At 48.6% G+C, this 21991-nt stretch overlaps 2 protein-coding genes across 15 annotated transcripts in view; both read right to left on the minus strand.

Moving 5' to 3' along the window:
• MKNK1 (MAPK interacting serine/threonine kinase 1) overlaps positions 1-9338 on the minus strand; it is a 44758-nt gene extending 35420 nt beyond the window's left edge. For 6 of the 10 annotated variants that reach the window (XM_045859536.1, XM_045859539.1, XM_045859534.1 and 3 more), the window contains exons 1-3: positions 9218-9307; positions 4497-4584; positions 581-776 (exon numbers count right to left, since the gene is read on the minus strand). The gene's annotated coding sequence lies outside the window, so the exon portion shown is untranslated. Of the gene's footprint in view, positions 1-580; positions 777-4428; positions 4585-9217 lie in introns of all 10 variants that reach the window. The other 4 variants (XM_045859532.1, XM_045859531.1, XM_045859533.1 and 1 more) reach the window with 4 other exon arrangements.
• A 2813-nt stretch (positions 9339-12151) lies between these two features.
• MOB3C (MOB kinase activator 3C) lies at positions 12152-20736 on the minus strand. Of its 5 annotated transcripts, none has more exons than XM_045859930.1 (4): positions 20485-20736; positions 16694-17162; positions 14411-14613; positions 12152-14083 (listed from the first exon to the last, which is right to left on the minus strand). In XM_045859930.1, the coding sequence occupies exons 2-4, from the start codon at positions 17109-17111 to the stop codon at positions 14054-14056; spliced, it is 651 nt and encodes a 216-aa protein (XP_045715886.1). In that variant the 5' UTR covers positions 17112-17162; positions 20485-20736; the 3' UTR covers positions 12152-14053. The 5 variants fall into 5 exon arrangements, with proteins under 5 accessions (XP_045715886.1, XP_045715883.1, XP_045715884.1 ...); XM_045859927.1 differs by having other exon boundaries at positions 14411-14622; XM_045859928.1 differs by having other exon boundaries at positions 14411-14622; positions 20361-20494.
• Between the last annotated feature and the right edge of the window lie 1255 nt (positions 20737-21991).

Genomic DNA, 21991 nt, shown 5'->3' on the forward strand with positions numbered 1-21991 from the left:
GCTTCAGGTGAAGGGTGACACAGCAGCAAAGCATGAAAACCCACAAATTGGGCTAAGACCATTCTCACCCAGCCCTCGTCTGACCCAATCTACAAATGAGGCATTATTTACTACCTGCCAGGCATGATAAAACCTCAGGTTAGAGTGTGATACAGAACACTTCAAAATGTCATTGTATATGTCACATATAAGTTAAAAAAATACCTGAAAAGATACATCTCAAGCCATTTTAACAATGGTCTCTTTGGGAAAATGAAATTGGGTGGGGCAGAATTTTACTTTTTACACTTCTGCTTTATTTCATTTTGTTTTGTTACGATACAGTTGTTTTATAATTAAAAGTAAATAAGTATGTTTTACTTACTGCACAGTTTTCCTTAAGAGCCTCTCTGCCATTTTATTCTGGTATAAGTGTGACTTCTCCCTATTAAGTCCCTGTCTAAGGCATGCCAGGCAGCCCAGCGAATCCTGGCTGCCCAACTGAATACTGAAATCTCTGACCGACTCCTTCCTCTGGAAATAGATAATTTTGACCTGAGGCAATCTAGAAGTCTCAGTAAAATTGTATATCCAATCTTACCTATAGGTTTGCCCAACTCTCGGAAAGAAAATTCTCTATAAACTTTAAGTTCCAGATAAAATAATGCTTGGGACAGAGGGTTGCTGTCTTCCGGCCACAGGAAATGTGTCAACGGTCTCTGTATGTGGTAGACATTCTTCAGCTTTCCTCTGCTTCAGGTCAGCCTCTGCTTCATCGTGTCTGGCATGAACATGGTCTTCAAAGAGCGGAAATAGAAAGCACATCAAAATGCTGACTTCTTTAAAAGAACCAGAGAAGATAAAGATCAACCTAACTGTTCCCCAAACCTAAGTGCTACACCAGTAAGGAGGTATATACAAGGCAATCACAGATTTCCCCAGTTTTTAAAATCAGACATTTGATCATTTGAAAATGTTCACATTAAGCATTTAATGATTTAATAAGTGAGTAAAAGTTTTCAGATTCTGTTTCCACTGTGGAATTCTAGGGCCAAAAAGACATAACTGGACCTGGATGACAGATAGCGACACCTTTGTTTGCTGAGGAGTCTCAGGCAGGAGGTAAAAGCTGACCCTTCTCTGTTGTCCAGGTCTCACAGAGAGGGAGCAATAGAGCCAGGAAAATAAAGTAGATGCTGAGAGCAGCAGGTGGCATTCACAGGAACAAAGTTTTATGCCAAATGCATCATTATTGGTAGTTTTCTGTCTGATGAGTTCATTTTCTGTCCACTGTTATTTTTTAATCCCGTGGCTGCAGTTATCATGTGTCAAAGTAGATTTGTGAATTTCTCTAAAATATGAATGTGTCCTTCTCCTTTTACCAAATGGAAAAGCTCTAAAAATGCAGTTTAAATCTGAATTCCAGGGACCTTGTGCCAAAATTTCTTAAAATAGTTTTCTAACTGGAAGCCGGATGTATTTCACCATTTCCTCAAACCACGTGTCCCAAACTGAACTCATCCCCAACCCCAACCACTGCCTTTTTCCTCCTTTCCCTTCTCCATCAGATTACACCCTCCTGCCAGTTGCCCAGCAACAGAACCTTTAAATCAGTTCTAATGTCTCCTTCTCTTCCAATCTTATAAGCTCCAAATACTCATAGTCAGGCTTTCCCTCAGCCTGTTATATACCTTTTTGAAGAACAGCACCTATTCTTTCTTCAAGGCCTGTCACAAATTACTGAAAGCAATCCCATAAATTACAGAAACGGTCCCTGACTCATTTTTTTCTACTTCATTCAGCATTTAATTGAACTCACAGTACACTATTCAAATACTTAGGGCATGCATATACGGCTCTCCCACTAGGCCATAAGCCCCTCAGAGGCAGGAACGTATCTTTTTCATCTACATATCTTTGGCATCTAACATAGCGTGTGGCACATACACACACAAAAAGGGCTCTAGTAAATATCTGAATGAATTACTTCATCTACAAAATATTTCCTTATTATCCAATAGAGAGTGTTAACACATAGAATAATTCTATTGTGTTTGATTCCTAAACAAATCTCTGTGGCCCAATGAAACAATTTCTAGGGCTCACAGAAGCTCAGGTTATAGTCTCTCTCCTCATGGCCAAAACACTTCCAGAGATAACCTTGAACTTCAACTCTTTGCCTTTTGTCTTGCCACGGTATTAACCCCTTGGTCTCTTCCTTCTTGTTGCCTATCATAGGGGTTGGCAAATTTGTTCTGTAAGGGGTCAGATAGTAACTATTTTAGGCTTTGTGTGTTGGATGGTCTCAATTGTCGCAACTACTGAATTTTGGCTTTGTAGAGAGAAAACACAGGCACAGACCACACATAAATGAATGATTGTGGCTACATTTCAATAAATATTTACAGAAACTGAAACTTGAATTTTCATGCCACAAAATGTTAATCTTCTATAATCCCCCCCGGCCCCCAACCATTTAAGAATGTAAAACACATTCTTGCCCTGTGAGCCAGAAACGGGTTGTAGGCAAGTTGGCCAACCCAGCTTATTTCCCTCCTTCCAGCTCCATTCCTCTGCACACTCTCACACACCCTGATTCCACCTCTGGGGGACCTACAGTAAAAACAACCCTCAGAATTCCTTTATGAACTTTGTGTTATTCTGCTGTTTGAAGCCACTCTAGGGCTGGGAAGGTAGAAAGTCCATGGGCTTTCCAGCCATTAGGGCCCAGATTCGGGTTTTGGCTTTACCATATACAAATGAGGTGGCCTTGGACATGACACTTATGACCCCTCTGTGCTTCAATCTTATAACCTATAAAATGGATGCAACAACCTCTACATCACAGAGTTGCTGTGAGAATTAAATGAGCTAATATATACTCAGTTCATGGCATGATGCCTGGCATATAGTAGGTGCTCAATAAAATGTAACCATTATTCAAGCTTGGGATATCACTTGCCAGATCAGCTGTGGCCTTGGAAAGTACTCTGTAAACCACGACTGAGCAGTGGGAGAGAATAAACTGTTAGCGAAGTACAAAAGCAAAGAGATAGAATTTGGAGGGTTTCAGATACATGATGTAGGTTCGAAGTGCTTGGTTGGCCCTGATGCCTTCCAGCAACATTCCAAATTCCTTTGAGCCTCCTTTCCTCCTCCGCAAGAATGTCTGACTCTCAGTCTGCCTGCATCTTCTTAGTGTTCCTTACCAAATACCCAGCTAAGCCCTGGAATCCTTTCCTCATTCTTGTACCTCCTCTTGGCACAGGGCTGGGGAAGGGTGAATGTGGCCAGACAAAATCAATCCAGACTGGCCTGCTACTGGGTTTGTATGGTTGGGCACCCAACTCTTTCTCAATTCTTCATAAATGCCCTGCTGCATAGGGCATAAAATTTCACCCAAACTGAAGAACTAGATTTTCTATAGAAGTTTTAGGGTGGGGGGGAAGCCAAGTATACAAAATAAGGGATCCATCATAACACTTTCAAGACAGAAAACATCAGTGGTGGGCAGGTAAGATGAAGGCTTGTGGTATCTCTGTCCTTGGTCCAAAAAGCCAGATTTGAATTTGTCACTTCTTTGATCCCAAACCTCCAATGGATGTACACTGCTTTTGGAACCCCAAGCTCCTATGCTGGGATAGGCCCCATAAACTTGCCCAAGACCATCCATCCTGCATTATGTCTTATTACTCCTAGACAGAAGTCTTGACCTAATGTCTAGGCAAAATGGACTGTTTCTACTGAATTGCCCTCAACAATGTACAGCTTCCCACACTTATGTACAATTTGATAACCTATAACCTTTTATTGCACATCTTCCCCTACCCTGTGAGCTAGGGACAGGGCAGAGACTATGCCAGATTCATTTCTGGGTCCCCTACACCAAGCACAGGGCCTGGCACAAGGCAAACACTCAGTCAATGTGAATAAATGAATAGGAACACCTGAAGTTATTCTTTCTTCCCTTAAACTGTTTTAGTTGGACTCATTAGCTGACTAAGCACAATCTGGGTTATTGCCAAGAAATACAATAGGAAAACCAAAGAGAAAGAAAAGAAGCACAGCCACGAGATCCAAGTAATGGAGAATCAGGTTTAAGAATACAGTAAAAGAAACCAAGGCTGTTTAGTCTGGAGAAGCGAAGATGAGGCCAAATTTTATTCTGACTTTAAGTACACAAAAGGTTCTCAAGAGAAAATTGTGACTTCATCCTTCCTCTATAATCAGAAGGGACTTTTCTATATTCATGAAAAGTGAAACAAGAAAAATGGCTTAAGTTAATGCCAGAGGGGTTTAAGGAAGAGAGAAAGAAAAACCAAATTAGGTACCACTTTTCCAGAGATACTGTTACTGTACTTTTTGGCAAGTGCATTGGAGGGTCTTGCTTAGTATTTCTGTTGAAGGCTATGCAAAAGGGAATAAACATGCCGCTGTGTCCCTGTTTACCGTGGAGCGAGGTCAGTAAAACAGAAGTCAGGTGAGATTTTCTAATGAGCCAAAGACTTTTCACTGACCCTGTTTCTACAGGCACTTCCTTTCACGTCATGTTTTGCAATCCTGTGATGGAACAATCTAGTATTTCAAAGTTTCCTGATGGGGTGACTGAAAGAAAGAGAAGGCAACAGTGTCAGAGTAAGATGGGAGGGAAAATGCCTAATAAATATATGTTCTATAAAAACAATATCTAACTGGACATTAACAATAATTATTAATATTATTACCATTAAAGCTAACATTCATTGAACACCTACTCTGCCAGCACTGTGCTAAGTGCTTAACATAAGTCATCTCAATCCTCATAGCAACCCATTGACATAGGTAATATTTGTATCCCCATTCTACAGATGAAGAAACTGAGACCCAGGAAGGTTAAATAACTTGACCAAAACACATAGCTAACAAGTGATAGAGCCAGGACTAAAACCCAGGCAGTCTGACTTTAGATTCTCAGTTATATCCTTGTACTTCCCCAAGCCAGGGAGAGCAATGTGACATATGGCATTAGCGAGAGAAGAGATCTCAGAAGTGAACCAAAATCCCCCCCTATTGCAGAGAAAGAAGCTGACATTGACTCATAGATGATAAGGAGCAGAACCAGAACTTGAATGCCAGCCTCTTGACCCCTAGTGTAGTCCTCTTTCCTCCTTATAGATTCTTGTTGAATTTGAGGGGGAGAAAATGAAGGAAGGGTATGGGCCAAATGGGTCCCTCCCTAGGTACTTTTGTAATGAACTGTTAATCTCGCATTAGAACTTATGCCTGAACTACAAGGGTGCCAGAAGCCTCTATAAATTGATTCTAAGGTCCTACTAGCTAAGGATGGCAATACATTGATTTATGATACCACAGGAGCTGCTATAATGCTCACATATTAAACCAATCAAGAAATCCTAGACCAGGCATTTTCCATAGCAGGTCAGTTGTTGACAGTTTAAGCATGAACTGAACTATTCCAACAGCTTCCTCACTGATGTCCCCATTTGGGGGCCTTCCTTGCTCCATTCTGGCCTCCATTCTGCAGCCAGGGTAAACAGCCCAGTCACAGCCTACAGAGCCTTGCAGCACAACAGAAGAAAGAACATGGGTCTTTGAATCTAATACTTGTAGATTTGGACTAAGCTCTACCACTTATTTGCTACCTGACCTTGGGTAAATCACTTTAATCTTTCTGAGGTATGGTTTCTTCATCTTTAAGTCAGGGATAAATATCCCCATATTACAGGATTGTGAGGATTGACTAAATTATAGTGTGTAAAGCATCTAACATATTGCAAACCACAAAGTACAGCAGATACTGGGTAAATGTGAGTGTTCTTCTCCCCACTCTCTTCTCTACATTTTGGGCACAAACCACCATTTCAGCTTATTTCCATTCCTCACCAACTCCATCCCTCTCCCCCCCCCCCCCCACACACCTGTCCATTTCCATCACTAGGCCACTGCTCAAGCTGCTCCTTCTCACAGGAATTAACTTCCTCCAAGGCCCAGAATAAACTTTCCACCTTTAGGAATCCTTCTCTAGGGCCCCTATAGTCATATTGGGATTGATTTTTCCTCCCAAACTCCTACTTTGTTTATATTCTTGACTACATTTACCACAGTCAGTCTGATTTCAGTTATTTACGTACTTATGTATCTTCGCAACTACACTGGAGGGAAAAGGCTCTAAGAAGACAGTTACTTACAGGAGGACAAGAAATGAGAGATTTTGTGTATTTCTCAATACCAGGGTCTTGTATACAACAAGACTTCCATCAATATTTGTTTATTGAATCGAATCTTGCTATCCTTGACTGGAATCTTTACAGAACGATCCTGGATTGAGTTTACTCTAAAATGCTACATTTACTGCTTGACTTGATAAACAAGCAATTTTTAAAGTATACTAATGTTCTTAAACTAAGCTCCACTACTACCCATGCCAGCTTGCCTCATTCCTTTAACCATTCCTTCAACACACTCTGGACTCCTCTCAAGGATCCCTCCAGGAAGTCTGTAGACACTGCCAGGGGGCTGTCACCCATTCACAGAGTTAGAGTGATCTGGGAACAAGGTCTTTGGAGGACTGTTCCCTACAGCTGGTTAGGAGATGATTGCCATTAAAACAATATTAAAAACCAGAGTTGTGGAATTCTAAAGTAGATCTGAATGATTTCTACCTGCTTCAGTTCCCAAATCTATAAAATAGAGTTGTGAGATGTTACATAAAAGCACTTAAAACAGCATCTGCCACACAGTAAGCGCTCAATAAATGTTAGGTATATTAACAATGTAGTAGACTGGAAACATACAGAGCCAGGAGTTTTCACTTCCAGTACTACTTCTACCACTGACTGATTCCTTGTGCAATCTTGATCAAGTCCTTTCTCCGTCCCTATCCGTAAAAGTAAAGAGGTAGCACCAGGTGGTTCCCACCCACGCTCCTTCTGCCTCCAACAATGTATTTTTTCTGCGAACAACAAAAAGCCTTCTTTCTGTTCCATATACTAAAGCTGTAGGCGGGGAAAAATGTGAATGTAGCTGCTGGTTCCCAGACGGAAGGGGTCAAGGACAGGACAATCGATTGGTAAAGCCTGTGTGTGCCTTCCCCTTTGTGAACTACATCATACTCAATGCAGGTATCTGGACAGAGCACCGCCTCCCTTCCAATAAAACTCACAGCAAAGGCAAGATGAGAGGCTGAAAACAAGAGCAGCAAAGAAGAATCCTTTCTTGTGCAGAATACCTGCACTTTCTTGCCTTTGATGCCTGTCATTAGGGCACGACCAGTCTACACCAGGGCTCTCCTTAGGCACTGGGAGAAGAAAAAGTGCAAAGGCCCATTCTAAACCTGAAAGCTCATAAAACAAAAAGCAAAACCAGTAAATAAAATTTTAACTGACTCATTCAACTACAAACACTGCAGAGGCCTACTATGTGCCAGGCAAAGGAGGGATGAGACAGGCACAGTCCACCAATGTACTCAGAGTACACATGAGGTTATGATATACTTACTCCAAGGCAGACAGTGAACAGAGCTATATTCGAGCTGTGGCCTCTGCTACAAAGGATGGAACAGAAACAACTAATCCAGCAGGGGGATCAGAGAAGCTTCGCTGACAGGTCATAGGAGACACGGGCCTTGAAAGATGTGGGGGAGGGAACACCAAGCAGTGTGAATATGGGCAAAGGAACATGTAGGGAGTGTCTGAGTAACAAGAAGTAGTTTGTTTTGACTGGGTCACAGGTTTGGGAGGACAGAGGGAAGTAGGACAGGAGAGAGGTCTGGGCACAGGTTATGGAGGAACGTGTCCATGGGGCTGAGGAGTCCAAACCCTATATAGTAGGCAATGAATCTGCCCAAAACTTTTTGAGAGATACAAAATGATGAGAACGTGTCTCAGGAAGGTCCTATGGGCACCCACCCATAAAGAGGATGCAAAAGGAATCAAGTTATTTGATTATTATGGGACCACATCATAGGAAACCGCATGCACTTTGGAAGCAGGTGCAGGAGTCCAACAGCTCCTGTTCACAGAGCTTCTCTCTGCCATCATCCAGCTTCATGCAACCTGACTTAAAGAGGTGCTTGTTTGCTAGGCGCTCTACCATCAAAATCTTCTAGAGCACTAGAGTAACAGGCCTCCCAATCAGTCGAAACCCAATTATCCTTCTGGATCACAGTAAGGGAAGAGCTGATGTGGGCTAAGTTGGAAAAATGGGGCACCAAAGTCTCCAGCTGGCCCAGCTCCACATGAAAAAACGCTGGCTCTCCACTTTACATCACTTACAGCCCAACTGGCTTTAGAGGGGCTGAAGCTAAGGGTAGGGGGCTGAAAGCACCTGGCCAATGGCGGAGAAGCCAGTGAGGCAATATATACCAACTGCCCAGCATGGCACTTGGCACATGGGCAATGGTTAATAAGCATTAGGTCCCTTCCTATTCTGCAAGGTCCGTCCCACCTATAAATCCCACTGAGGCTACAGGACCTAAGTCACCTCAGCTCTCCCCCCAGGGCCCCTCTGAAGTACCCTAGTCCAAAAAGACCTAGTTCACTGTCATAGCACGTGACACATAACTGTATTCAACTTTCACGATGACCCTACTTTGCCCTTTTTGTACAGGAGAAACTAAAGCTCTGAGAGAGGCAATGACTTGCTGGAGGACACACAGATAGGAAGCGGTGGAAATGAGATCTCAACCCAGGACTCCCTGACCCTGGCCCGATCACTTCTAACACTTCATTCCTGTGTGCGTGCTGGCCCCGCTGCTGACCATCTGACAGGTAGCCTGGAAACTCCCTCCCTAAGGAGAGAGATTGCACCTGACACTATTCTATTTCCTCACTGTACAGCCACCCGCACATGCCAGGAGCTTTCAAATGAAAACAGTTAACTGTAAAGTAATGTAGTACAAAGAAATTAGGAATTCCTCGCGTGAAAAACTACTCATGATGTTGGACTGTCTGAGCCTTGAACCCAGCCGTATAGCCTGGCAGGGACTCAGCCTCAAACTGGCCCCAGATTGAGCTCCGAGCTAGGACACCTGTCATAACCCAAGCCCCGACCGGGGACACACGCTGTGCTCTGAGTTCTGCACAGATGGAACCCTGGGGAGACCCTAAAGAAGCGTCCCCTTGGCTGATTTCCGCAGCAGAATCGGGTCATGACCTCGGACAGTGCCGAAGGCCCCGATTTCTCCGTTCCGGAGCAGACTCACTCACAGACCACCCTCCTCCCCCAAATTCCATCTCACTTGCAGGGATATCTCACTGTCTCGTCTTTCCCTCAGGGTACTCGCCACCGAAGCGGTCGCGCGCTGCCCGACGAGCAGCCAGCTCCGCCGAGAACGCGGAAGAGGCGGTACTACATTCGAGGGGGCGGGCGATCCAGAGGAGCGAAAGGGGGCGGATCTGCGCCTGATCTCTCAAGGCTATGCCCAGGGAGAGGGTGGGGGCGAGCTTAGCCAACTGCGCAGGCGTGATAGAGAGGGGCGGGGAGATTACTGGGAAGAGGGTGGGGCTTAGCTCCTTTGATGCTGTCTTTTCAGAGTGAAGGTCGGGAAGCTTGGGAAGCACCAGGAAGGAGGAGTCCAGAAAGCAACAGGTGTAATTAACATTTACCAAGAGCTTCTCCACGCCAGGAAGGCATTGTTAAAATGCCTTTTTTAATACACGGGGATATATGTTGCCAGTCTTTTCTAAAATGAGAGCTAATTCTGTAAAAAGTCTTAAAAGGATTGGGTTCCTATAATTTCACCACGGGAGTTTCTCCTTAAGTAAAGCACTCCCCCAGTAGTTCAAAATAAAAAGACTTAAAAGTTAATTTCTCGGAGAAAACCAACTGCAAATAAATTAGTATTTCACCCAGCCCTGGTCCTCTCCCAGCATGCAAGTGTGATGAGGTAATGAAAGTGCTGACTTGGGGTTAGTTCAGGTCCTGACTCCGAGTGTGTTTCCTCTGTTGTGAAATGGAAATATCCCTTCCCTGCCTATCTTAGGATTGCTGTGGGAGTCTGGTGAACAATGCTAGTTAAAGAGCCTCTTGGACTTCCTTCCTATCATCCATCTGAAAACTGCAGGGAACCACTTGTTCCCTTTCCCCTTCTGGACTCAGTCTTCACATCTGTATGATGGGAGGAGTTCTGGAACATTTGATTTGCTAGATTTCTCAGTCTAGATGAAGGCCAGAGAGGGGCTTCTTCTCTAAAGCATTTCTATTCAGTCATTTCCAGAATCCTGCCATTCAACCCGAAGGGCTCCAGGTATCCTGACCTCTCCCACCATCACCTTCTGGACCCATTCAAGCTTCAGGTCCTCAGATGCCATGCTAGCCTGTTTCCCTCTCTGTTCCCTGAATGTCTCAATAACCAGCTACTCCTGAGCCACTCAGGCCTATGTTCCAATCCAGGTTCTCAAAATTGCTATATCCCTCATATGGAAATCAAGTTCAGTTAACACAAGAGAGGAAGGCTCTGGGGAACTCAGAGGAGGAAGGGCTCAAGGATGGCTCCCCAAAATCAGGTGAAGCTCCAGCTATGCTTGTGGCTCCCTTCACAAGACACTGCATACAACTCTGGGGAAGTGGAAGTGGCAGCAGGAAACCCCAAAGAAGAGCTTGCAGTGTTCATGGAGGGGCAGTTTTTACTCAACAGGTGGATGCTCTGCCCCAAGGTGGGGAGAATGGCTTGCTCTCTTGTTCCCTGCTCCAAGTAGTTTTATGGATCCAGGAAAACAAAGTCTTCTACAGCCTGGCTGCCCAACCAAATTGTCCCTCTACCCCCAATAAATTGCCTCTCCCAGGACCCTCTCCTTCCAAGTTTCGCCCTATGAATGGGGTGGGGGGTGGGGGTGCTCTTTTTTCTCTTCTGTCTCCTTCCTTTCTACCTCTATTTAGTCTTCTCTAACCATCTCTCTCTGAGTTTCTCAAAGCAGTTTTGTGATAGCTTATAAGGTCCAGGCCTCAGCCACACATTCCTGAGATTATTCTATCCTTGTTGCCTTGGTGTATTTCAAAACACCTATGATCCCAGAGCCTGACCTTTCTAAGAGTCCGAGCTGTTCAGTAATTGAGGAAGTAGTGAGTGACCTGTCATAGGAGGTGTGCAAGCAGAGCCACCTCTTAGAATGCTGGACTGGGGCCTCCTCTGGAGAGCAAGAAGAAGGGACAGCAGAGTGGAGGGCCTTACAAATCCTAGAGCAGTGAAAGGAGGGATACTGAGCACCAAGAAGGGGGCTAGGCAACTAGCCAAACTTGATTCAACAAGCTATTATAGTATTAGCTATTACTAGTATTATTATCACTACTGTTATTATTGTGAATGACCCACAGACTGTTAATAATGAAGGAGCTTAGAATTAATCATTTTCTCGCTCCCACTCCTGGTCATGAAATAGATGGGGGAAACCGAGATATGGAGGGGCCTGCCATAGTCAGGGGCTCCCAGCCTCTGCCTCCCAGGAGACCTGCTGTGTAAAGCCAGGCTCTTTCCTTCTTAGGTAGAGGGGAAAGCTATAAGTGGGCCTTTGCTGACTCTTAAGAACCAAGCTGTTTTTCAGCTCATCTGGGCAGTTGAGGGTAAGGGGCAGTGGAATGAGAGCTAGACCTGAGCAAAAAGACTCAAGTGTCTCCTGGGAATAAGCTCTGGAGTCAGCTGCATGTCCTACTACCCCCAACAAACAGACTTTTCTTGAGAAGAGCTTCCTCTGCTATGACTAGGGTTAGAACTCTGTTTCTGCCCTATTCCTTCAACCATTAGCTACACAAGATTAAGGGGGTGAGAACAGCCCATGCCAGGCAATCTGAGCTGAAATAAGGACTCTTCCAAGAGACTGAGTTCTCCGAAGGCAAGGGCCAGTCCTTCCCACTCCTAGGGTCTTAGCCTTGCCAGGAATTCTTGGTCCAGAATTTCCAGAGCCCTGGGAAAATCTTGGTGTCTCCACCCCGGAGAGCTGGGCCAGATGTGACCATACCAGCCAGCACTCCATATGGTTGGGGACAAAAGCTCTCCCTGCCCCATTCTGGCCCAGCTCCTTCCATAGCCTGCCCAAGAGCCATGTGGCGCACAGACCATAGCTTCCCACCACTGCTGCTTTAGTTTGCCTCCTTTATTTTACCAAAAATAACAACACTGAAGTCTTCCCTCTGTTTTACAAAAATAGATTCCCCCCCCTCCCTCCCCACCCCTTCACCCCCTTCTGCAATTAGCACTGGCAACAGCTTAGAATTCATTTTCCAATCCATAATCCTCCCTGGGAGGATCTTTGACACCCTTACTCCAGAGCCTTTGGCAAAACTCTGGGCCAGTGTGTTTCTCCTGGGAACTTCTCTAGAGGCAGCAGTCCCAGGTCCAGCTGGCTGGCTCCAGGAGTCCCATCTGCTTCCCCAGAGATAGGCAGTTGCTGGGCCATAGAGAGGGGCTTGACTTTGGAGGCTGGGCTCAGCAGATAACTCTAGCAGACCTGAGGGAAAGTGGGGCACGTTGGCATCAGGCTAGAAATCCTTGCTCAAAGTAGGAACAGTTGTGTCCTGGAGAGGGGCTGTCAGACCCTCTTTCCACGAGCTTCTCATTTGCCTCTGTAGCAATCCACAGGCCATGGGGCAGGAGTCAGGAACCTGGTTTCTACTCCAGCTCCACAAAGCCTTGCAGTGAAGCCTAGGATAGCTTCTCCCTCCTTTTTTTCTGGCTTCAGTTTCCTCTTATGTACGTGGAGGAATCTGTGAGACTGGATGATCCTCACGTCTTTTCTGGCTCTCCATCCTGGCCTCCCAGCACGGAGTCTCTGGGAGGAAAGGGCCTTGTCCCTGCCTCAATTTCCCCACCTGCAGGTGTGGGCACAGAGCTGGGCATTAAGGTGCTGAGTAATGGAGTACTGAATGAACATCCCAGTTTCTCTGTGAACAGCTATGCTCTGAGAGACAACCAGCTTCAATGTCTTGAGACAGTTGGGAAGGCAAGTACTTGCAGGATGGGGGCTCTCCAAGCCTGGAAGAGTCCATTCACTATTCATGTGGTCCTTAATGTGCCAGGATGGAGACAAGACTCCAGAGTTTCCCAATTCAAGTTCCACTAGATCCTTGGGTTGGATGGTTATACTGTGCTGGGCTTCAGATCCTGGGAGCCAAGTCTATATAAATCCTAGGAGCTAGGCCTGGAGCATGTGATTCCCAATTTAAGGACCAGAGGACCTTTGTGGATATGAGAGTTCACCCCCAACCTCCAGGAGACTGTCTATAATCTGGCCTTTCTGGAGGCAGAGGAATGAGTGAAATGACAGCTGATGAGCAATCAGAACCTGTGCCTGTGGTGGGCCAGGGATTTCAGTACCCAGAGCAAGGCCTCCCTTCCCACCTCCCCATAATTCCCCAGAATTCATGCTGATGGAAGAAGGTAGCTTAGAAGGTTCAAACATGGAGCTGTATCTATCTACAACCACAATTTGCACACTTGCACACACTGTGGGACACAACGATTGGGGACAGTGAACTGTCATTACTCCTACAGTGGTCATGGTCTGATGGTCCCAAGCCCTCCTTCCTCCCTTCTTTGCTCCTTTGTTCCTTCCACCCATCCATCCATTTGCCTAATATTTATGAGGTCCCACTATGTGCCAGGGAGGGTCTAAGGTGGCTAACTCTCACAGACACACCCCACAGTCAAAATCACACACATACACTCACACACACGCAGAGTCATCTGTGCTCACTCACACACAGGCTGCTCTCTCTCATATCTTTCTTGCCATCACCTCAGCCACATGTATGTTGCCCAGATAGGCTTAGGAACCACCACAGAAGGGTCAAGTATCTGAGTGGAAACCCTCTAGCCTACCCCACCCCCAGACTTCATTGTCAGAGGTTTAGCTCTTCCTTTCTTTCTGTTTGCCCACCTTTAAATTCTCCCCTTCTCCACTCACAAGCAGTCAGGGGACATGTGGGTGGACTCCGGAGAACCAGAAGTCCAGAGGCTTTGGGTGTGTGGAGGGGCCCTAGGACCTTCAGGTTCCTCCGCCACCAGACTCCTGAGGGTCCCCTCCCCAGCCATTCTATGTTCAGACGATCATCTGATGAGCAACAGTGTTCAGGCCTAGGCTCAGTGACAGATCCGCTCTGTCATCTCCTTCTGTAGAGACACAAAGTTAGGGGAGGCAGGGGAAGTGTCACTCAGAGCTCAACCTGACAGCAGCCCCTTCCCAAACCACAGGGCTCTTCTGCCCAAACCTGGTCCCTTCCTGTTCCCCCTACCCCAACTCCAGGCTGCAGATCTGGGTTTGTAAACTGACAGTTGAATGAATTCTCTATTAAGGTACAAAGTCACTTTTAAATGAATTGCCTTTCCCTAATTTATCCACTTGGATATTGCATTTTCCTAAAGCAGGTAGCCTTTGGATCCAAAAGCTCAGAGGCCAGCCCTGGTGGGGGAGAGCAGATTGTAAGGGATTGGCCTCACCAGTGGCTCTAGCTCCCGCTGGTCCACCAGGCTGAACTCGCGGATGAAGTAGTAGAAGTGCTTGTAGCAGGTGTTGACGTGTGCCTCAGCCCCCATATTGAGGATGCTGTCGAAGTGGTGGATGTAGACGTGAACAAAGACGCGGAAGAGGCGGGTCAGGATCTTGGTGCAGACCTGCTGGAAGTTCTTGGGAAAGGGAACACCTAGGGGGCCAGTGATGGGTAGAAGTCGAGGGGAGGGATCAGGATCCTGGTATGAAACCCTGCCCATCCCTGGCCTCCCGCATATAGGCAAGCTTTGCTAGGATGGCCTCTTCCCCAGCACACTTCCCTGTGGGAGACAGAGGGAGATTGTGATTTGCTTCCCCCCAATACTTCCCTTTTTAATAAAGCACAAATCTGATTTTGCCTCTTTCTGCTGAAATACAAACCCTCTTCCCCTTTTTTCCATGACTCCAAGCAGATCTCTGCCACCTGGTTGGGGGTCACTGACCAACCCCTTCTTAGAGTATCATGAAAGAAAAAAATGCCCAAATTCTCCCCAGAAACATATGCATCTGTAGGTACCCTCACATGACAGCCTTGGATACAGTTCCAAGGGGAGTCCATCGACATCTGGGATCCATTTTTAAAAACATGGGCCTCGGTGATTAAGTCCTAACTTCTCAGCATGGCACCTGCTCAAGCCTTTCGGGATCCTGGCCTCTCTCTCTAGCTTCATCCCAACTCCTTCCACTTGGCCACCTTCACAACTCAGCCCCCAGAACCCTAATCCTGAGAAATATTAAGTCTTCAAGAACTAGTTCAGGTATCTCTTATTCCTTCAAATATTCATCTGTGAGCCAGGCCCTGTGCTGGGCCCGTTGCACCTTTCGCCTGGTATGATAGCCACTCTAGACCTGGTAGAACGGAGGTGCATAAAGGTGGAGCCACTTGCCCAAGACCACTTTACTGTTAACTAGTATGGACTGGAGGCAGGATTCAAACCCTCTCTGCACTACACTGCAGCACCCCTCTGAGATAAATGCCACAGACCTTGCTCGAGAAAAGCTACAGGACCTGTGAAAAAGATAGTTTCACACAGCTTCCCCAATGCTCCAGGTGGAGATCCTGGTGACTAGGCCCTCTTCTCTGCCATCCCAGGGGTAAGGTACAGACGTCCAGGGTTTTCACAGACCTGGGATTAAGGCTAGAAGGGAATAAGAGCCCAGACACAGGCCAATATTGGCCCACCCCACTCCATAGATTTCTTCCACTTCCACTTCCACACTGCTCTCAGGAAGGGTTGAGCCCTGCTTCTCCGTCAGCCCTTCCAGGCCCAACCCAGGTCCCCTGGACTTGTCCTGCCCATCTAGACTTGGGGCCTGGGCCCCAAGAGACCTGAGCTGGCTGCAGTTCTGAATACCTCCTGATTCAGTGCACTGTCCCTCTCTTGGCCTCAGTGTCCTCCTGTGTGAAATGAAGATACCCATTGCTGGGCATGGTAGTGCAGGAAATGACACGCCACTGGCTGCGGAGGGACCTTGAGCACTGAATTGTGACTCAGTGCTCAGCTCCCTCAGCATTCAGACTTCTCCCCTCTGGGCTTGACCGCCCTGCCCCACCCACCTGTGATTCCCAGTGCTTTGACAGGGATGAACAGGAGGCCAAGTGGGGGTGGGGCTGCTGGGATGAACAGTGCCATACCAACACCCTTCTTGATGGCCCTGGGTGGGGAAGCAGAGCCAGGGAGATATCACTCCTCTCCTCTATCCACCCTCATCTGCCCAGGCTGCCCAGTTGAGATAGGAAAAGGCTCCAAGCCTTGGGTCTGACAAGGAAAAATTCTGCCCTCAGAGGCCTCTGAGGTAGAGATACCATCAGGCACACCCAATCCCCACCCTCTTCCATTTCCGGGGACAGGAACTCCCAGAAGGCTGCAAGTCATATCAGCCCAAGCAGGGTAACCTGCAAGGAGCCCCTTGAGATACCTCTTCTGGAAGGTTCTGAGAATCACAGTGGTCTTCTCTGGAGGGACATTCAAGCTGTAGGTAAGAAGACTGCCAAACTCGGAGTCAGGGAGTCCGAGCTCACGATGCCTGATTTTGACCAGAGATGAGCCTCTCTGAACCTGTTTCCTCCTCCACAAAATGGGGATGAAAATTACACTATGTCGCCCTTGCTCGCTTCCTGCCCCTCTTCCCGCCCTCTGTGTCCAATTGCTATATCAGACCAAATGGCTTATCTGTGAAATGGGTTCTGGTGACTCTTTTCCTCCCTGACCTGCCTGCCAGGTGGCACTCACCAACGCGAGTGGGAAAGACGTCCTCATCGTTGATGAGACCCTCGATCCAGTCCATGAGCAAAGCCATGTAACGCGGTGCGGAGAGCTTGGCCGGCCTCCGGTACTGGCGCTCGTCTTGCCAGCGGTACTCGTAACGGGGCCCACCGGCCATCACTGGGCAGCTGGTCTCGCTGCAGCGCTCAGCCATGGTGCCGTAGATGAGGTTGATGCGGTTGAAAAAGTCCACGACGTGCACGGCGATCCAGTCGTCAATATTCTCGCCCGGCGGCAGCCTCACCACACTGCGCAGGTCCAGGCCGGACTTGAGCGATGCCTGTGCCTTCTTATACAGCTCAAAGCGCTGTGTGCCCGGCTCAAAGCGCTTCCGTGGCCGGAATGTTTTGTCCTTGGCGAACACCTGCTTCAGGCACAGCGCCATGGCCAGACCGGGCTGAGGGACAGGTGTCCAAGGGAAGGACCTGAGGATGACCTGCAGGGCCAAGGGCATGGGAGAGCATGGTGGTCAGGTCCTTACCAAATGTGCTTTGACTTCCCAACACATCACTTCCTTCTCACCTCTCAGCTTTTTGCTCACCTCTGCAGCCTCTGACTGGATTCTAAATCCTTGCATCCCTTCTGTCCAGCACCCCTGCCCTATTTCCAAGTGTCCCTATCTCCGCCTGTCAAGAACCACAGCCTTGCCATCTTATTGTTTCCTCTCCACATTCACAGCATCTCAGACAGGACTGGGCCTTGGCTACGGAGAGGTGCTCCTCAGACTTGCTGTTGACTGGTAGAGAGGTGGCAGAGGCTTCCTGCAGGCTTGCTAGGAGGCAGGGGCCTGGACAAGATGACCTCTGGAGGCCCCACAGGCCAGCTGGTGCAGCGTGGGAGAGCCTGGCTGCATTGTGCTGTGGTAGGGGGCGGGCCCGCGGGCCCGCCCTCAGCTTCCTCTGGGATATCTGGTCCATCCGGCCACCGGGAATTCCCAGGAGCAGGAGGGACTTTTCTACCAAAAATGTCCTTTCCTTTCATTACCCTGAAAGAGGAAAGGGACCTCATATGGCCATCTGGGTGGCCTGTGAGTGTGGCTGCAGGCACTGGAGGAGAGAGGGAGGTGGCAGGCAGGTCTAGGAGGACACCACTTCCTCCAACAGTGGCTGGAGATCCTTTCCATAAGCCAGCCTCCTCCAGGCAAGACACCCTAATAAGCCACTGCCCCCTCCCTCTGCACCTAACACTTAGTAGGCATTCCTGGAACACCTACTATGTGCCTGGAACAGGGAGGTAGGAATGCAGTCAGATCCACCCAGCTGGGCCCATCTAGAATTCTGATGAATTTGCTTTGCCTTTTAGAATTGAAGGAGCCCAGACTCAGAGCAGACTTTGGGGACAGCAATCAGAGCCCCAAGCTTAGAGGCAGAATCCCTGGGTTCTAGGCCCAGCACTACCATGGCTAAAGCAGGCATACACTTGGTCCCTGTAACTTCTTGGGTCACTCTGATGCAGGCCAGGCTTCTCGGACTCTTGGGGCAGGCTCTCATCTCCTCTGTGAGTGTGTGAGCTCTCGGGAAATGCAGACCCAGGTACCTACCAAGGCTGGAATTTAGCCACAAATTGAGCATTGACCCTGACCCCAGACTGAGCACTGAGTGTATAACAAGTACTGAGCTTGGGCACCAGGGTGAACTCTGACCTGGCCTTGACCCTGGTTAATGAGAGTGCTGGCTCTAGCCCTATAGTGAAGCTTGAATATAGTCACAAACAAAGCCTGGCCTTGATCTCAGAGCTGAAGTTGGAGCATTTTCCTTGCTCATGTCTCTAGTAATACTGGAACAGGATTGGGGAAGGAGGATGGGAACAAGGTGACAATTAGTTGTAACCAAAGGCACAGTACATATGGGTTAGGGGAGATGTCACGTCAAGCAATAAGTCATGCTAGTGGAGCATTTCGGAACAGGGGATCTTCATTGTACCCATAATAGGTGGGCCAGGAGGCGAACAGTCAAATAAAATGAGAGGAACTTGGAGAGTAGGGGTAGGTCTCCCAGCAGGAGCTTGTCTTCTTGGAAAAAAACCCTCAAAGATATGGCAGGTCATCTCATCCATCCCCTGCCCCTCACCCTCTCCCACAAAGAAGTCCCCAGTGTAGAACCTGAGCTGCCTGACCCAAGATGAGGTGACTTCCACACTCCACTTGGCACCTGCATTCTAAACTCTGCTTGGGGCTGGTGGTTCCAAAATCTCTCACATTTCAATTAGTGGGGTTCCTGGCCTCTTCACCTTCGCCCAGCCCTCTTTACTGACAGTTGTCAACAGACCCTCACCCTGGCATTCAACACCTTACCCCATCTTTCCTGCCCCACTTCCCTACACCAACCACCCTGGGCTTCTTGACGACCCCTGAACATGCCACCCTCCCACCCGACTCCTGCCCCTGAGTTTTCTTATACTGGACTCTTTGCCTAGCTACACATGGTCAGGTTGAATGCTACCTCCTCCCACAACCCCCTCTACTAAACCCAGATCTCTTTCTCCTTGAGTGGAGGCTACCATTGCAGTCTCTACACCCTCTCCGCCCCCCTTTCCCCCAGCCTAGGTCAGGGCCAGGCACCTAATCAATGCTTAGGTTTTAAGGAAAGCTTACAATCGAGAATCTTAGGACTGAAATAGCTCCCAGAGATCAATTGGCCAATCCACTTCTTGTACACATAGCAAGTTATAGGCAGAACTGGGAAGTGGGATAAGGTAGGGCTCAGCCAAAGACAAGAAAAAAGGACACTTTTCTTGCACTGGCTGCACTAGCTGGTCATTGGTCTTGTGGAGAAAAGGGGAAAGGAGAGGAGTGGAGGGAGAGGGGAAGCATCTTTCCACCAATTAGACCAACCTAATTCCTGCTCCAACAGGCTGAGCCTTCCCTGCTGCTCCCACAGCAACTTGGGTGTCCTGACCAGTGAGCTAGAGTCTCACCTTCCTGCTGTAGAATTTCAAGGCCTAGGTCTTTTTCCCCAGGAAAATGTAAGTTTGCGGGTGGGGGAATGGACAGGTGCCCTTCTATTCATGCCACTTGTTTCTCTTCACTGGCTCACTCCCATGCCCTTCCTGAGTTTCTGCCCCTCAGAGAACCTTTGCTCCCTCCCTGAAACAAGGCTATTGCCCCTCTTAGTCCCTGTTTCCTAACTCTGGGTGTCCTTTTACCCCTAAAGTGGTCAGTGATGGCTCACACCCTGTCTGGGCAGCTGGGCTTCCCAAATGAAGTCCACAGAATGACCCTTCTTGTTTCTGACACTTAGCCCCCTGCCAGGGCCACACCTGCAATTCCTCAGGCTGGCTCCAGTCTGAACCTAGAATCCAGCCTAGAGCTGTGCAACGTGTATGTGAGGGTGGAAGGAGGGGCGGATCCCAGCAGGGCAGAGATCCAAGAGTAAAGTAGAGGTAGGGATTCTGTACTCTGGACTGAGTCTGCGCCGTGCCCGCAACACTTGGCCACCCAATCCCACCCTTCGGTCGTCGTTTTCCACCACCCCTCTACAGCCCAGCTGCCAGGACAGACGGGTCATAGGACCCAGAGGTGAAAACTTGACATTTCCGCTCTCGAAGACACGCCCCCCTCAAACACAGGCAACCCAACCCTGACTTTCGCTGCTCTGAGCCTCGGACCCCGGACCGAGGTCTGTAGCCAACCTGCCTTCGGGCAGAGGTGGCCCCAGGGCGCCACGCCGGGTCGGCCGGAGAAATGAAAGTGGAAGCAAGCCTGGGTCGTGTTCGCTGGGGTGGGGAGGGGCGACGTTCAGGGCGCGGTGCTCACTCACGGGGTCCGCCTGGGTGGGTTAGTGCGAGTCGTCCCTCGTTTGGCCGTGGGTCACATCCCCAACGCGCTGGGTCGCCTCCTTTTGCCGGTCCTCCCGCTCTGCCGGTTCTCTCGACAGTCCTTCCGCCTGCCCTGCGGGGCCACGGTCGCCCTATCGCCCCCGAAGCGACGCCAGCTCCGCCCCGGCCCTCCCGGCCCAGCCCCGCTGCGGCCAAGGGGCGGGGAAGGGGCGGGGAGTGGGAGATCCCCCCCCCACCCCCCCACCCCCACCCCATGCACTGACAAGTTCTCTGTCGTCGCCTTTCCGGAAAGTCCTTATCGTGCTCCTAACTTCCCATTGGGCAAAGGACTTGCTGGCCCTTTCAGTGTCTGCTTGGCCTTCTGCCAAGGAGGCAGCCTCGGCTTTCCCCGCTGTAAAATGGGGACAAGTTCAGCCTCTGTCTGGAGCAGAAACAAAAGCGCTGCTAGATAATAGTGGTTTTCTTGCTCTCTCAGAATAAGCCTGTTTTCACTTGTGCCTGAGCTCAGTAAGGGACCAGTTCTGCCCTATACATTTCCATATCCTCAGCTCTTGGCATAGTGCCTGGCACACAGCAGGCACTTAATACCTACTTGTTGAATAATGAATGAATACCTTGGGACTCACTCATGAGTCCCTCGCCCCAGCACTGAAAGGATTGGTCCTGAAGAATGCACAAATCACAGACTGTCACCTGCCCCACAAAGGCTGGGGTCCTTACTCAGATTGGACTGATTCTCCTCCCTCCTTACCTGAAGTCACCCCATTTCCAGCTGTCCCCATTTGGAATGTCTTCTTTCCCTCCTTCCTTCCAACTGAATCCAAACCCTTCAAGACATGATCTGCTATTCCCATTTTTCTACCTGGGTTCCTCCCCGAGGGCAGACAGATATCTGACACCAGCACCCGATCACACTGTGGGACCCAGGCCCAGGGAGCAGGTGGCTGTCATGGGCTGGGAGGGAAGGTTGAAAGCCTTCTAGAGTGGGAGGGCCAAAGAAGACTTATTGGTTGCTGAAGTCACCCTGGTGGGGTGCAGGAGATGAGTAGGCAGGAGCAGGGGAGAGCTGGTGGCTGGAGGAAGACCTTGACTGCGGCACAGATGCTTACTGGGCTTCCACCCCTTGTGTCTGGATCTTCTGCTTTCTTTATGGCCTGAGAACATGCTGCATCCTGAAGAATCTCAGCTCATGGAACCAAAGATTCTTTCTTTTGTTGAGCACCTATTTTTTCCTGGGCCTAAAGTTCATTTGCTCTATCTCCCACTGGGTTTCCTGTTGTGTGGGCCCTTAGTGCTACCTCAAACCCCTATAAACACATGTGTGCTCTAGTGTATGCAGAAGAGGTTCAAATCTAGTCTTTCTTTTGTTTGATACCCTAATCAATCCCCTTTATTAAGCATGACTCTGTACACTGAGAGCAGCACGTCAGGTGATAAAGCTGCCCTAGTTGCTGACCTTAGCTGACAACAGGTCAGCAAGGGGGACAA

The sequence above is a fragment of the Phyllostomus hastatus genome, unplaced genomic scaffold, assembly GCF_019186645.2.
Source record: "Phyllostomus hastatus isolate PE091 unplaced genomic scaffold, TTU_PhHast_1.1 phas_scaffold_182, whole genome shotgun sequence".
NCBI classification, from domain to species: Eukaryota; Metazoa; Chordata; class Mammalia; order Chiroptera; family Phyllostomidae; genus Phyllostomus; species Phyllostomus hastatus.